Raw genomic sequence first — 16,513 nt, 5'->3', positions numbered from 1 at the left:
TAAGTGGTAATTTACCCACACGCAGACAGAGGGCAATGTACAGCGTCAGTGGTTGGTGTCCATGGGAACCAGCGGTAAACACAGGGCCCGTGGAGACGAGAGCGCTTGCATAGCTTCACCAAAAAAAAAAAAAAGGCAGCTTTCATAAACGTAAAGTGGAAGTCCCGGCATTTCTCACACACGGTGAATGTGTGACCATATATACACAAAAGCACACAATCACGGAAACAGGAAGAAAACATAGAGGTCTGCAAGAACAGTTTGTCCACAGATTCCTCATTCTGATACTTGGCAGCGGTTAAAGTATGTCTGGAATTTCTAAAGGACACAGAAAAAGCCGTGCATGCTTGCAGCGGTGACGTTTTTCTGATGTGACGCACTCTCACACACACAGGGATACAGCAGGCTTCTAGATAGTGACATCACAGACCCTCCTCCGGGTGTGTGTGCTTTCTTTGCAATCTCTACTGAGAATCGCCCCACAGAGGTGTGAAAGCTTGGATACTGTTGCTATGTTTTCACCAAGCCTACCTTTTACAATGCAAACAGAAGTGATCCTGGGATTTTTTTCATGTGAAATGTCAGGAGAGCACATACAGGTAGCTCTGTCACGCACCTTTCTACCTTGTTGTATAACAGAAAGGAATTTCCTTTAAAAAAAAAAGATCCCAAGCAAGATCAAACCAAGAAAACTTCCTAAAATTCCTCCCAAAAATCTCAGCAGAGTTTTCTGCATGAGTTAACACAGTGTTTTCCAGGAGCTCATGGTGTCAGGCATGTGCAATGCTGAATGGGCAAGTCCAGAACATCCTATTGTGGAACATGCAGTGTTGCTTTCATAAGGGAGTCTCCATGAGGAAACTTTAGAATCTTCCCCCCAGAATCTCTGTCTGCATAACTTCACTTTGTAGCGTAAACCGAAATCTGTCCCAGTTAAACAACATGAGAAGATTTTTCACGTCTCTAAATGTGATGTGTGATCATAACTGTGCTATTTTGATTATGGAAGAGAAACATTAAGGTTTGATTATATCCATCAGGCGAGCTCCAAGTCTCCATAGACTCTAATGTTAAAGTGCTCAACTTTACGTGTTTACAGGACACATAAACAAGTAAATAAAATATAGTTTTGAGTTCTGCAGTTATTTTCTGCCTTCGTGACAACTGTAACTGAAACGAATCCAACCTTTAATATTTTTATGTTTTAGTTTTGGACAGTGAAACGTTGGTATTTTTTGAGCGTGCAACTCGGGACTAAATGACAGGTGTCTAGGTATGGATTCAATGTATGGAAGACCATATATAAAAAGGTCCAGCTTTTAATACAGTCTTTGTATTTCGTGCCAAAGTCCTAAATCTTTAATAATATAATAGTAATAATAATAAATATTTGAGCTGTACATTTGAACGTATAGCAGGCTGCACGTGATATTGATTTGGCTCTTTGTACTTTGCACCAATATTAGGTTTGTCTGTTACTGAGAATTACAACCACAGAATATTTATAGGCTTCACGCTGAGGTTAACTGCGAAGAGCCCGTGATATGCGTAATTTTTGAAACACAGGAAATTTGGATGTCTGTCTATTTAAAAAAGTATTTAGATTTGGTTGAAAGCATAGGAAGGAAAGTATGCAGTGCTACTTTGGTTAGCCACTTGAAACAGATAATTTCCCCAGTGCAGTAGGGAATTCTTCAAGAGCCAGTCAGGGGCTGTCTCCCTATCATTCATGCCAATCATGTCTCATTCACTGAAATTAAATCTATGTCCCCTAACCTACATCACAGGTGAAAAAAGGTGTCTAATAGGAAACTACAAGTTTTCAGTCTGAGTCTTTTGGGGGGGATTTTTCTCACAAAAGCACAGGCCCGATGTGATTTCCCTTGCTAAGATAAGTCAATTGGAAATCCCCACTTAGGCGCCGCCCCGGCAGACGCGCACACAAAACCCAGCGCGCCCTCCCTCAGTAGCACAACTTTGCTCTCGCCCTCTGAAACAGACGGAGCTTTTGCTTATAGGAGAAAGGAAAGCCAGCATGTACAGAGTTTCTAACCACAACCAAATGGATTATAACTTGGACAACATGGAGCCCAAACACGGGAAAATGCTGCCTTGCCAAGAGGACCGTTTTGACAGCGGTGTGGATTCGCTTAAGGAAGACGAACTGGCGAACGACTTCGAGGAGCTAAGATTGCCGAGCGAGGATCACTCGCAGGAATACGAGCCTTGGAGAACTGTGGTGACCGAAGACGGTGACACGTAAGTGGATTATTATTGTTTTTAAAAAAAATCAATGTATTTATTTAGTATGAACATGTATATGTGTGTGTGCGTCGATTAGTCGAACTTTAATTGCGCATTTGCAAAATTCCGCTTTGTGCGTAAATTGAAATCGGCTTTTGCACCAGAGCGCAGGATCGGTGCACATGAAAGATCTGAAAAGCTGCACAGAAATATCGGAAAAGTTGCATGGAAACAACATCTTTTAAAGGTCTTAAAAATACTTTGTGCGCATGTGTTGGCAGCGCAGTGCATAGTCGTGTGTGTGTGTGCGTGTGTTGGCTGAGCGTGCAGTCTGGGCGGTGCTAAAGTCCGCTCTGCGCGTTCAGGAAAGTCCCTGGCCTGCTGCCAGTAACTGATAAAGCATCAGATGTGTCAAGCCACAACTGGTGGAAATAACCCGACAAAACTCCATTCTTGCGAAACGCTCCACTGCTCAGGCTTTGTTCTCTCATATTTGACTGGAACCACTTCCTCTGTGCGTAATTTTTCTTTGAAGGGCTCTATTTTAACTCCCCTCTCTTTTTCTGTCCTCCCCACACAGACTGCTCCATTTGGCCGTCATTCACGAAGCCACCGAACATGCCGTCCAAATGATTAAACTGTCTCATAATCACCCGTTCCTCAATGTGCAGAACCACCAGAGACAGGTAATAAGCGGCACTGTGCCAGATCCACGAATCCCTTCCGAAACCTGCACACTTTGCAGTCAGGTTAACATATGTTTCTGTTGTGTCCCACACAGACTGCCCTCCACCTGGCAGTGATCACAGAGCAGGCCCACTTGGTGGACAGACTCCTGAAGGCCGGCGCTGACCCGCTGCTGGCCGACGACAGCGGAAACACAGCCCTCCACATCGCCTGTAAAAAGGGCTCCCTGGCCTGCTTTGGCGTCATCACCCAGAACTGCCAATGTCACCTCACCTCCATTGTGTCTTTCCCCAACTACAGTGGTAAGCATCGAGTTCAAATAGCGCCCTAAGAAACAAACACACTCTTATGTTTCACTTACACAGCTGTTGAAGTGTGTGTAACTGAGTTTGCTCTACTTCCTTCCCTCTCCATAGGACATAACTGTCTCCACTTGGCATCCATCAATGGCTACATTTCTCTGGTGGAAAGCCTCGTTCGGCTTGGTGCAGACATCAATGCACAGGTAGGTGTCTCTAACACGGAAGCCATTTGGATTATTTTATGATTATTATGATTATTATTCTTATTCACACACGTGCAGAAACTTGACCTCGTGTTTCTGTTGCTTCCTGCAGGAACAGTGCAGTGGACGGACGGCGCTCCACCTGGCCGTTGACCTCCAGAACCCCACACTAGTCTGTCGCCTCCTCGACCTCGGTGCAGACGTTAACTGCCTGAACTACGGTGGCTTCGCCCCGTACCACCTCACCTACGGGCGGCAGAACGAGGAGATCCGCTGCCAGCTGTATGAGAGAACGGCACAGGAGCTCAGGGAGCTGCCTGAAAGCGAATCGGACGACAGCGACATGGAGGATCTGGACCTGTCAGAAGACGAGGTCAGTATCTGCTCAGCTTTGAATATCACACTGAGATCCGATGGAGTCAAAACACTTTAAGGCGTGAATCTATAACATTTTTTTTCTTCTCTACAGCTCTATGATGACATAAAGTTTGGAAAGTAACAAGAACAGCCTGTCCACTGGTGATGTAAAGCTGCTACTGGGTTAGTCGAAACCACGGCTCCCAAACGGGGGGACAGCTCAACCCACGTCCCTCCCTCTCCACCCTCCGTACCCTCTACCGTCCAAGTCCAGAGGTGCTGGTCCTGGGATCACGAATGAGTATGAAGGTGGCGCCCAGTCTGGTCGGGATCGCTGAACGATCCGTACCAAAAGACCCCACACCAAAGCAAGACCATGACTTCTGTATGGTCCTGATGTTACTGTAATAACTGTACAAAATAATGTGTATATACCAGAACAGACGAGTGTAATATTTTGTAAATACAGAGACTATTTTTGTACATGTGTGTGAATTTTAAACACTATATAAAGAAAAATAAAAGGAGTTTATGAACATGAACTGCTTTGAGCGGCTGCTGTGCGTTTCCTTCCTCATGACGATGATGACTTTGTCTTGGCCTTTCCACGCTGTAATACGAGCATCATTTCTCACTTATAGTGATGAAGCACAGTCACCAACAGACTTGTGAAAGAGAGAGACACACACATAAAAAACCCCAAAAAGATCACACTCAGCCGCTTGGAACAGTCTGGGATTTCCTTTTGTTGGGCGAGGTCACAGGGTCTCTGAGTCACCGCGCTGAAAGTCCCTGGGCGGCATAAGAGGAACATGATGTGCTTGAATATTCCACCCTCCCCTGGAATGGCTGTGAGTGGCAGCTAGGAACTGGCGCTACTGGGTAGAAATACCAAGGAGGAAATGTTTTACAAATATGGGCGAGCGTTCCAGAGAGCTCAGTGACCCTTTCTTTTTCTTTTTCGCCGTGTCATTAGGACCAGGAGACTTTCTTTGCTTTACAAGGAAGTCCAGGCTGTCCGTCAGCCGACACATGCAGGTACTTAGGAATTTTTCAGAAAGGAATTATCTGAAGCAACCGAAATGAATTTCCCAGTAAAGTTATCCTTGAAGCAACGCTCGAATGCCCCAGAATGACTCGGTTACACAATTGTGTTTGCTGTATCCTCTCTGGCTTGTAAACATTAACTATTACAGTAGGATGGGGATTTTTTGTTTCCAGTGATTACAGAACTTGTCAAGGACAGCGGAAGTTTCAGACAGAATATCAGCCTGGAAATTTGGTCGAGTAACTGACTTAAGATTCCTCTTTGATTAGAAGAAGAAGACGTGAAGACTTATACTCTGGTTAAAAGAAACTGGTGTGTTGCAAAGAATTCCAATATGGAAGGGGGATTTTTTTAGAAGCCACTCACAATGACACACTGAGGTCACATCGCCATCATTTCTGCTCATGTGGATGACAAAGAGAGCTGAGAAAGACAAGTCCCCCCCTTTTTCTGAATTATAAAGTTTCCCCTCGCAAAGAGAAACTATTTGTGTTGTGTGACATTTCCGGAAAGTTAAAGTATTCTATTTCTGACATGTGCGTAGAAAAAAAAAAAAGCCAAAAAAAGTAGAGAAAACAAGGTCAAATCAAGTCTGCATCACCGAGTTTGTAGTAGAATAACCTCTCCGCAGCACCTTTGTAAGTCATGTGATTTTTGTGCACCAAGAGCCACAACAGGAAGCTCAAAAGTAGAAGCTCTGCATGTTCCCACAAACAGTTTCCCCTGCTGCTAAACACAGACGGTAAAAGGTTTCAGTTGACAAGCAGAGGACCTAAAAAGAAATGATAAAAAATGCAAACAGCCCATTTATAATAGTTTTACTCAAAAAACCTCTTTTTATTGTTGAATGAAACAGTGGGGTAAATGTACAGCAAACAAAGATAACACGAGCCTCCAATCTGGGAACTGCATTTCCCATCATGCTCTAACTAAATCCAACAGGCGACGCCGCTCTGCTCGCTCAGTCCCGCTCGGCGAGGGACATTAGGTGGGTGTCCACTTCAGTCTCTGCGAGGATCCTGCAGGACAAAAATGAGATGAAGATAAAGACTCCAAAATCTAACTCGTTTTTAAAGTGAACATTTTATGCTCACTTTCAGCTCCATATCTTTATTCTTGGCCTCTACCAGGGTGGCTTTGCATGATTCACAGTCGAATATAAGCCGTACTTATCATATAGTTAGCTCTTGTGGAGCCTCTTTGTTTATCTTGACTCTACCTTTAAACAACTTTCTTCTGATTGGCTAACTCTAGTAAGTAGAAGGTTTGAACAGTAGGTGGGTGGGGCCTCTGCGCTCTTAATGACCATACATGGGCTAAGTTTAAGAAAAAAAGGGTCTCTAACAAAGCACTGTGAGCACACAGGGATGTTCCCATTAGGGTCAATTGCTCGTGTGGCGTCCCATATTTAGGCATCCACCATAGCAACAGTAAATGAGATGAAAAGCACAATATGTCCCTATGAAGTCATATTTCACTCAATGCCAAACACCTGTAGCACATGATGTCTTAAATTCAAATATTTTTAAGTACTTCAGCATTTCAAATACTGTACGAAGGTCTCGTCGCTGTGTGTTTTACTATGGAAATGTGAAATTGCTGCAGCAATTTGTTTAACCATGTGCAAACATTCATGGAAATAAAGTGCATAAGGCAAACACATGGTTTGCACAATTTAAATAAAAGTCAATATTTGGAAGATCTTCAGCACAGCCTGAACACTCTCAGGCAGCTTTCATGCAGTTTTTTTAAGTTGTTTTCAGGAGCAGTTCTGCAGGCTTCATGGAGGACATTCAAAGCTCTTCTTTGGAGGTTTCTGCCTTTTGTTCTGTTCTGTGTCAGGATGATCCCACACTGCTTTAATAATGCTGAGGTCCGCCTCTGGCGAGGCCAATGCATGACTGATGGTGCTCCACTGTGTCTATTTATGTCCAGGTATCCTTTAATTGCACTGGCAGTGTTTTTGAAACAAGCCATTGTCAATCAGATGAACTCCAGATAGTACTGCATGATGGACAATCTGATGATGCTCTTCTGTGTTCACAATTCCATCAATTTTGACAAGATCTCCAACAATACTGCCCCAAACCAGGACACAGCCTCCACCGTGTTTTACAGGTGGCTGCAGACACTCACTCTCTCCTGACCTGCTCTGTAAATAGTGACGACAATTTGGGCAAAAATTGTCACAGGACCAGAGACATCTTGCAGGTCTGAATTTCTTCTCAGTTTTTAATGACATAACTTTAAGATGCTGTTCATCTGCTGCAGATAGGCCTCTTTGGGAATCACCTTGTTGGTGCAAATATACTATTTCAAATAAACCTAACTGTGTGCTCTAATGACTCATAGTGCTCAAAGGAATACAACAGAGTTGTGCTGCTGAACTTTTACCTGAACTTGGGATCCTGTGTTGTTATGACGCCCACCTCTAGCTCAGAGGGCTTGAAGTCAATGGAGAGAACAGTTGACAGGCAAGAGATTGCCGTCTGAAGGGGAAAAAAGGAGGGTTGGGGAAAAAAGGTAAGTTGGTGATATTTTCATTCTTAGAATGTTGGATGCCTGGAAACCACCACCGCAAAGGCACACACTTTACTTTCACATTGGTGTTTGTTCCGTATGAACCTTTGCTACACCAGCAAAAGAAAATATTTTATGATACCTCGATCGTTTGTTCAAAGGTCCAATCCAGTTTCTTTTTCACTTTCTTCTCCAGGAAGCTGGTGGCTTCTGTCTGCTTCACGCCGGCGGCCGTGGCCTTGAAACCACAATAGTAGCCTGCTGGGTCGCATTTGTACACCTGAGGGCCGTACTCTTCATCTATGCCGATCACGATCATACCTGCGTGTTAGCATGCATTTAGAAAGGGCGCTCAAACGACATGAAGTGCTACGTGGAGAATCAGCAATGTGAATGTGAATGCGCAATACTCACAGCAGCCCAGTGGTCGCATCTCAGCGTTCTGCGTGTAGACTTGTGAGATATCAGCAATCCTCTTACACAACATGTCCACTGGAATCTCATAACCGTACTTGTACTGCCAGTTGGCTGCTTCATATCGAGCTCGCTGGACTTGGGACCTGCTATCGGCTGTAACACATTAAATGATGCGTAAGATGGACCAGAAAAAAAAATAAAGGTCAATTTCTTTTCCCAAAGAAGCCAATAAATGTGACACTTCCAGTCTCTAACATCACACTTATGTAAGAAAGTTGTTCTTGCTGCAAAAGAAATGATTACTTGGAAAGAGGAAGTGTCAGCTGCCGTAAGAGCTCGGACTGAGAAGAAAGGCTCGCCAAGTTTAACTCAGAAAAGTACCCTGATGCTTTCCCCCCTTTTATGTATCAAAAACCAGCCTTTGTCTAAACAGCTGTTTCTGTATATTTGAAAGACAAAATGGATTTGGGTGTTTTAATGTTCAATTTTTATGTAACAATAGTAGATTTGATACAATTTTACACATTTTGAGCCTTTTTCTTACCTGTCATCCCAGACATTACACATCCAATATTATCTGTTATTCTGAAAAGGTGGGTCACTGTGGAGGCATCCAGAAGCTTGTCCTGTACAGGAGGAAAGCATGAACATGTAAAGGAACAGAACTGTGAAACTGACAAATTACTCAGTGTATTACATAACTTATCAAACATTTAGTGTAAATATAATCAGTAACAATCAGGTTTGAACTTTTTAGAATTACGTGAGAAAATAAACACAACAAGGAGCAAGCTGCTGGAGAGACAAACGAAGCAAATTAGCAGTTCGACTTGGGGAAAAAAGCATTCTGTCAAAAAAATGTGACATTTTTCATTTTATTTAAAACCTGTAAAAATCTCCTTAAATCTACACTGGGATGTGCCGTGTAAAACACAGCCTCTTAAATTCCCCTCAGAGTTTAGGTTTCTCTCTCACAGGCTGGACTGTAACCCGTTTGTTTGTTTGTCCCCAACTACACCAGTTGTGCCTGAAACATTTTGCCAGTGCACAAACTGTTTCCATCGGATGAACAGGATATCGCGCTGAGCCGTGAAAGCTGGGCAGACGTGCTGGTAACTACAGGTCAGCTTGCAGAAGGCCTCTAATCGCTTCGAAATGATTACATCATGAACTAAATTAACTCTTATTTCCAGGTCACTTATTGCCATTAAGCACTGCAGCTTTCATCACACTAACATGCTGTGAGCAATCATTCACAGCTCAACATAAGGGAAACTGGAAGTTTCTATTGTGGTTCTGGTGTTGGACTTGAATCAGCTATTTTAAACCTCTGTGACGAGCCAACCCGAATTACTTGTTGAGCTTAATTGGACTGCCAATCAGGAGCTCTGGGCGCTTTGGTCCAGTACTAATTCTGAAAAAGTTGTTTTTGTTTGTTTGTTTGTTTTACGGCCATCTGTGTTCTCAATTGTTACCCGGGCTAAATGCAAATTGTAAAGTACAAATTCCACTGCTAGTTCTAATGGTTAATTGGTCTTAGATTAGAATTAGGATTAGAAATGAGTACATAAGCTCAGGTTTAGCAGGTTGGAGATGAACATAGAGAGCTGAGGCTGAGAATGTTTGGACATGTGCTGATGAACGAGAGTGGATATACTGGACAAAGGATGCTGAAGCTGGAGCTGCCAGGCAGGAGGAAAAGGGGAAGACCACAGAGAAGGAGGACATGCAGAGAGTCGGTGTGACAGAGGATGCTGGGCATAGGGTGAAATGGAGGCAGATGATCTGCTGTGGCGACTCCTGATTGGTGCAGGTTTTAACGGTTAGTTCTTAGGATGCACAGATATACCAGCCAAACATCTGTGGCATTTACACATGGTAGATGCTGATGTTTACCTGCTGTGTGACATCAACTTTGTGCTGGGTAAATGTTTAAAGATTGGGCGACGAAGAGCCTTAGGAACAGTTCAACTACTTGGACCATATTTTCGTGCAAAGAGAGTCACTTTCCACATTATCCCAGAATTATGAATATGAGACGGTTTTGGGAGCCTGGGTATACCGTTGACAGGTTGTTAGTCTGTCATGGGGTCACCGCAGAAAGACAAACAAGCATTCACACTTACTCTCACAACCAAGGCCAAATTAGAATCACCAACTAACCTAACGCATGCTGGTCTCTGAACTGTGGGAGGAAGCTGGAGTAACAGGAGAAAAGCCACACAACCTCAGCACAGAAAGCAGTAGAAGCAGCATGTATGGATGGAGGGACGGTTGCATTATTTATTCATTTGTTTCTAACTACTACTCCAAATTTCAGAACATCTATAGCCCTTCTCGTAACACTGCTACTGTTATGGCTGTAAGAAAATAACAACAAACAATCTGACATCAACTCACCGGTACTTTTTTCTGTGTTACAACAACTGCACAATCCTTTCCCCTGACTGCTACTGACGTGAGCCCACCTTGGTTTATAGCCTTGAAAGCATATTCTGCAAAAGAAAAACAAAGAGGGTGTCTTTAAGCACACGTTTGCTTGACAATGGCTACGAGCATTAGGATTCGTGGTTAACAGTCACAGAGAGCTGTTTTGTTCAGCTGGAAAATTGGGGCCACAAGTGAAGAACTATTATCAGATGTCATCTGGTTGAGCAGCTGACAGCGAATTATGTACCAATTCTGTGTAGTCTGGCTTCAAACATTACATCCAAAGCAGTAGTAGTAAAATAGTGTCATTTAAAACCCTTCACTTTGAGTAAATTTGCAAACCTTTGACTTGATTTTAACTGTTGCTGCAGGTGCTCGGGCATCTGTAGAATGACTGCTGATTAGAAGACAGCAACAAAATTCATGGCCATGTTCAGTTCAGCTTTATTAGAGGAAAAACCGCTAATTTACAATATTAAATGTTATCTTGTCTCTTTCAATCCATCCAACTAGCAGCTCTCAGACAAAATAATATTCCTGTGACTAAGAAAAATTGCAAAAAAGCTAAATGTAGTGCAGTCACAAAAAATACTTTATTTAGCCAATATATTTAACTGAATAACACGTTGATTCATTCAGCAATGAATCAGCTTGCTTGGCTGCAATGCTAACTATGCTAACTAGCCTAACAGCCAGCTAGCTATTTTGATCCCCTGTGTTTAGTTTGATAGTAGCGTCGTAAAAGGAGCCCCATAATAACAACTCGCACAGGATTAGTAAGACTGTGGTGGTCACATATCATACTACTTTCGATTTGGCGGGTCGCTTTTAATTAACTATAACCTCGGCTAAGCGAACCATGACAGAGCATTTAGCTAGCTAGCAAACAAGTAAGCCAGCGAACCGGCTTTTTATGTAAACAGATCCCCATACTGACCGACTTGATAGAGTCTGCCCTCAGGAGAGAAGATGGTAATGTGTCGATCAAACCCTGCACTCGAGCCTCGGGACATTTTACAAGGATAAGTTGGCCGAGAAGTTCGTCCAAATGAATTTGCAAGCAGACTTCACTTGATGCACACTATTTCTACCCGGAACTGAACTGAAGGGACGTGAACTTCATCCGGTGACAAAGGCTTGCTTCGTTTCTATGGTGATAAAACCAAGGGTCCTACTGATGTTTGTGGTTTCTGGTAAAGGAAAAATGTACAATAACACAATAACATGTGGTCAAACCTGTCCTTACTTTTTATGACATACGATCTTTTAAGCCTTCACAAAGAAATATAAGCTCGTTTTCCAGTTTGTTACATTTACTCATCATGTCCACTTATCAGCTATTTTGCAGTGAAGAGAGCATTTCTCCAAGTATTATCCATCAGTCTTGTCTCCCCACTACATTCTTTTAATTGTCATCTCTTTAAATGTTTTATTATTTCAGATTACAAGCCTATTGTGTCTTTATAGACTGCTCTATGAGCACAAGTTTTAACTTGCCATCAGAAATTGAAGTGGTTATAAGTAGCTACACCTCAGCTTCACCATAAAAATGCTATTTACATTTGATCTTGCATTACACAAAAATGCATTAGTAAATATATTTTACTGTCATGATGTTGAATAATGCAAATTTACAACTGAGGCTGCGCAATTGGTGTAGCTCTAAACATTTTTATTGTTACAAAATTTCCCATATGGAAAAGAAATAGTAAAAACGTATATGATTTACTCATGAAAGTGGCCACTTTCTCATTACTTCCATATATTATTTTACTAAGTATCCAAAACATACAAGTTTCATTATATAATTTTTCAAGGGATCTTATATCTGTTTTCACTCTTGTATGCTTTTCATACAAGTTTCACACAAGACAGATACAAACTTTATAAGATTTATTTATATCTTTTCCATATGGGTTTAGACACTGAATTTAAATTTGTGAAAATAATTTCAGTGTAGCATGTCGCATGTTTTGACCTATTCCTACACAGTGTGTGAGTACTTCTTCTAGCATACTTGCTTATCCAATACAATACAATACAACTTTATTTATAGAGCACATTTAAAACCAATGGTATACCAAAGTGCTTCACATAAAAGACAGAAAATAAGACATAAATATTATAAATATTAAATATGATTAAATATTATAGGACCATAACAAAGTACCAGGTATGGTAACAGGTCAGTGTCACTAATACACAGGAATAGCATAAAATGCATATCAAGTAAAACATGTTAAAAGCACATGTATAAAAGGTAAAATAGAGTAAGTCGAGGGATCAGATTAAGCTGTCAGACTGTACAATCTGAACTGCTCCCAACAAACATAGATGTTTACGTCAATGCTGTAACTGCAATAAGTTAGTTAATTAACCGATTCGCACTACAACCTGGTTTGCCTCTTACCTGTAATTATTTTTATTTAATTTAATAACTGTACAGTACTCTCTGTTTATAGTAACCATTGTCCTTAATGTAAATATGTAAGAAAAAATTGTGTATGTTTCTGTTCCGTGTCCTGTGTATTGTTTGTTTGTATATTTGTCTTTTTGGCTGCTGTTACAACCAAATTTCCCCTTGTGGGACAATTAAAGGATTATTCTATTCTATTCTAAATAAGGCAAGGTAAATAAATGGGTTTTTAACCGTGATTTAAATGACTGGAGAGAATCAGACGCGTGGATAGCAAGAGGAAGGTTATAAATCTGGTGCAGCCAAGGCAAACGCACGGTCGCCTCTAGACTTCAGACGAGATCTTGGCTGCACCAGGAGTAACTGAGTAGATGATCTTAGTGCTCGAGTGGGAATGTATGATCTAAGCAGTTCGATAAGGTAGCTCAGGGTTGTGTTGTTGATCATTTTAAAGGTAAGCAGCAGTATTTTAAATTGGATGCGGTATTTAATGGGTAGCCAGTGCAGGTCAGCTGGAACAGGGGTAATAGAGGCAAACCTCCCAGTTCCGGTCAGAAGGCGTGCCGCCGCATTTTGAACAGTTTGCAGTCTATGAAGAAACGCAGAATGAAGACTGAAATAAAGGGAGTTGCAGTAATCCAGCCTAGAGGTCACAAAGGCGTGGATGAGCTTTTCCAGGTCCTTATGCGGAATATAATGCCTAGCCTTAGAAATGAGATGCAGAAACTAGATCTAACTACAGCGGACACATGTTTATCAAATTTAAAAGAGCTATCCAGCAACATGCCCAAATTGCTAACAGTGGCAGAGAGGGAACTGGCAAGGGAACCAAAGGCATCACAAAGTTGTCTGCGAGGAAAATTACCATCAAAAACCACGATTTCAGTTTTCTTATAATTTAAGATAAGAGAGTTTCCTAAGAGCCCTTCTTTGACCTCGCTTGTCACTTGTTTGTGTTATACTCATACATAACACAACACTCTGACGTCATTATTACTAATTGCAATGAAAATTGTTGATTACCAAAAACAAAGTGATCTATGAAATATGTATGGTATCTAAAAAAGCCCAAAACAAAACATTAAAACATCACCACGCGACATCATCACCAACTGACTTACTGTCAGCAGTGATGCAGAACCACATCTCACTAATCCTATATGCTTCTATTATGTTGATATCTAAAACATAGGAGTCTGTAAGGCTTGTAAGGATCTATTTCACCCCAACTTTAACTTTATTAAAATTCTTTAGCCATTAATTAAGTTCAGTTAATGGCCAAAGAAAGAGAAATGTATAGTGGTAACAGTAACTGGCTTTGTATCTGTTCCATATGTAGCAGTATAGTCTGTATTACCCGAAACAATGAGGAAGTGATGTATTTTTGTGATGTACAAAATAATTTCCCCCAGGGATCAATAAAGTATTCTGATTCTGATTTTTACAATTTCCCGTTGGCACGGAGCACTTACAGCATGTTGACTGCTTACATGCAACCTGCAACAAAAGTATGCATCAGTAATGGGAAAATAAAATTAGAAAAACTATGTGCACCCTTACTGCGTCCATGGATATTAAGAAGATGAATAGCTGCCAGGTGCTGCTATTCAAATGGACTTGATTAATTGACCATCAGTAAATGTGAGCACCTCTGTAAAAAGCAGAAATGTCATCAGTTTGCAGGTCTGGAGGTGTGCGTTAACACAATGCTCCCTGATGGGACGTCCCAGCAAATTTACCATTGCGAAACTAAAAAAAGGAATAAAATCTCACAATCTTCAGTTAGCAGGTTCAAGTTTATGGCAGTACAGTATTATTAGGAAGGGCTACCTGGAGAAAGCCTCTTCTTTCTAAAAAGAACATGGAGGCAACACTTTGGTTTACAAAGTTACATCTTAACAAGGCACAAGACTTCAGGAACAATGTCCTTTGGACAGAGGAGACCAAAGTGCCATGCTTGGTGAAACCCAAACACAGCATATCAGTACAAATACCTCATACTAGCTGTCAAGGACAGTGGTGGAGGGGTGTGAGGATTTGGTTAAAGTAAGGAATCACGGTGTTGCAGTGACACAGTTAAGGTCCAGACCTGAACCTGACTGAAATCCTGTGACCTTAAGAGAGCTGTGCGTAAATGAACGCCCGCAGGCCCCAAAACTGAAGCAACGCTGTAAAGAACAGAGGCCCAAAACTCCTCCAGCGTTGTGAAAGACTGAGAAGCTCATGCAGAAAACATGTCGTGCCGAATTAGAACTCAGCAAAAGTTATTAGAGTTCTACATGTTATTGTCTTACTGTAGAAGAAAAAGCATTATGTGTCCCAGTGTGAGCTGCCAGTGAGGTAGCACTTACAATACATAGAGCCAGTGATTCATTTCATCGTTCACACCTGGGCTTTACTTGGAAAAGTTTTAAATGGCTGCTGATTGACTGAAACATTGTGCATGCATGGAGAGATGCCAGGATTTTTGAGCATTTATAAAAATGTGTTCTTCCCATAATCACTAATGTTTCCTGTGAACTGTGACGAGTACTACCAGATACACCAACAGATCCTTACAGTGTAATGAGTAAGTTCTGTGTGCAGAATGTAATCAGCATGTGTCTGGCGCAGTCCCGATGTACACTGTAACATTGGTGTTTTGAATACATACAACATGAATTCATGCGCTACACTGTGCACTACTGCATGAGATTAAAGGCTAAAACTGTAGCTGTATATTGCCTTGTCACAAATGAAACCAGTTCCCCTTTTCTATATCTGGACACCAATAAAATATGGCGCAGACTATATTTAAAAGAAACAAAATGATATCCTGCTGCACGAAAATGAAAATAGATTTCAACTTCTCCCTATCACATAACAAGCCAAGGTGAAAGTGATGCCACGGTGTAACAATAAAATAAAATAAAAAAACCCGAACAGAGGCAACATGATCATTTCAAGGAACAAAAATCACTGTCGGGTATCCTGGTCAATGGCCAATTCCCATTTCCTTATTCATGAAGAAGCGTCTAATGTCCATGTGTCAGCCGGGTTTTCCCCTCTGTCTAATGCAGCTGAACAAAAGATGATCACTTCCTCTTTATGAGTTACTACCACATCCAGGTGATGACTCACAAAACCTGTTCAGTGTGATTTCGTGTCGATATGATTAACAGAAGTCAAATCTTGGGCTTCCTTGTAAAATTTTATGATTATATCTTTGTGGGGAAAAAAACAAAAAACTTAGTGAAAAGTAATTAGTGATAAATGTCACACATGGGAGGGCATTTGAATTTAACCCTGTGACTCAGCCCCGCACACAGTAGATGTCATAGGATGGTAAAAAATAAAGACCACGCGATTAATCATGTGAGCTCAAAACCTTGTATTACAAAAAAGACAAAAATGCATCCACTCATGCACAACCACAAACACTCCTTTTTAAGTGTGCAGCACAAAAAAACTCCAAAATGTGCAGTTTGTAGAAAAATGACTATTAATAGGACTTTTTACATGACTCTATCAAAGAAGGCCAAATGTAGCAATGATGATGGTATGAAATCACTGAGCTTGTGCACCTCTCGTTTTTTTTTTTTTTTTTTGCTTTGACATTTCATGACCTCGACCGTCCCCTGCAGATGCCCCCTCCATCACAATGCCTGTCCCCTTCCTTCCCCATCTCTGCTGTCTTTCTCTCTTTGTCTCCTCCAGCTTCTGTTCTGAGTGCGTGAAAGCGCGGCTAGCTCGAGCTGCATCGGTGCAACGCTCGCAGCATTTGCATCTGAAACCAGAAAGACCCCCACCCCCTCGCCAGCACAAAGAGGCGTGGGGCTGATTTCTGGAGTGCAGGGGGATCTCCGCTGTCGATGAAAATACTTTTTCAGAAAGCCACAGCCTGGTTAAT

At 41.7% G+C, this 16,513-nt stretch overlaps 2 protein-coding genes across 2 annotated transcripts; one reads left to right on the top strand and one right to left on the bottom strand.

Moving 5' to 3' along the window:
• Positions 1 to 1,958: 1,958 nt before the first annotated feature.
• Positions 1,959 to 4,335, top strand: LOC146691503 (NF-kappa-B inhibitor alpha-like). The gene is made up of 6 exons (XM_085431315.1): positions 1,959 to 2,259; positions 2,825 to 2,930; positions 3,026 to 3,233; positions 3,348 to 3,436; positions 3,549 to 3,809; positions 3,906 to 4,335. The coding sequence occupies exons 1-6, from the start codon at positions 2,036 to 2,038 to the stop codon at positions 3,933 to 3,935; spliced, it is 918 nt and encodes a 305-aa protein (XP_085287441.1). The 5' UTR covers positions 1,959 to 2,035; the 3' UTR covers positions 3,936 to 4,335.
• Positions 4,336 to 5,644: 1,309 nt separating this feature from the next.
• On the bottom strand, positions 5,645 to 11,372 carry LOC146691502 (proteasome subunit alpha type-6). The gene is made up of 7 exons (XM_085431313.1): positions 11,146 to 11,372; positions 10,179 to 10,273; positions 8,323 to 8,404; positions 7,776 to 7,931; positions 7,504 to 7,682; positions 7,236 to 7,330; positions 5,645 to 5,860 (listed from the first exon to the last, which is right to left on the bottom strand). Exons 1-7 carry the CDS (start codon positions 11,219 to 11,221, stop codon positions 5,803 to 5,805), a joined length of 741 nt encoding a protein of 246 aa, XP_085287439.1. The 5' UTR covers positions 11,222 to 11,372; the 3' UTR covers positions 5,645 to 5,802.
• Between the last annotated feature and the right edge of the window lie 5,141 nt (positions 11,373 to 16,513).

Source organism: Copadichromis virginalis, linkage group LG15 (genome assembly GCF_057382275.1).
Source record: "Copadichromis virginalis isolate Kocher_CV1m ecotype Utaka linkage group LG15, C_Virginalis_male_GT1.1, whole genome shotgun sequence".
Taxonomy (NCBI): domain Eukaryota; kingdom Metazoa; phylum Chordata; class Actinopteri; order Cichliformes; family Cichlidae; genus Copadichromis; species Copadichromis virginalis.
This window is presented reverse-complemented; position numbering and strand designations above follow the sequence as displayed.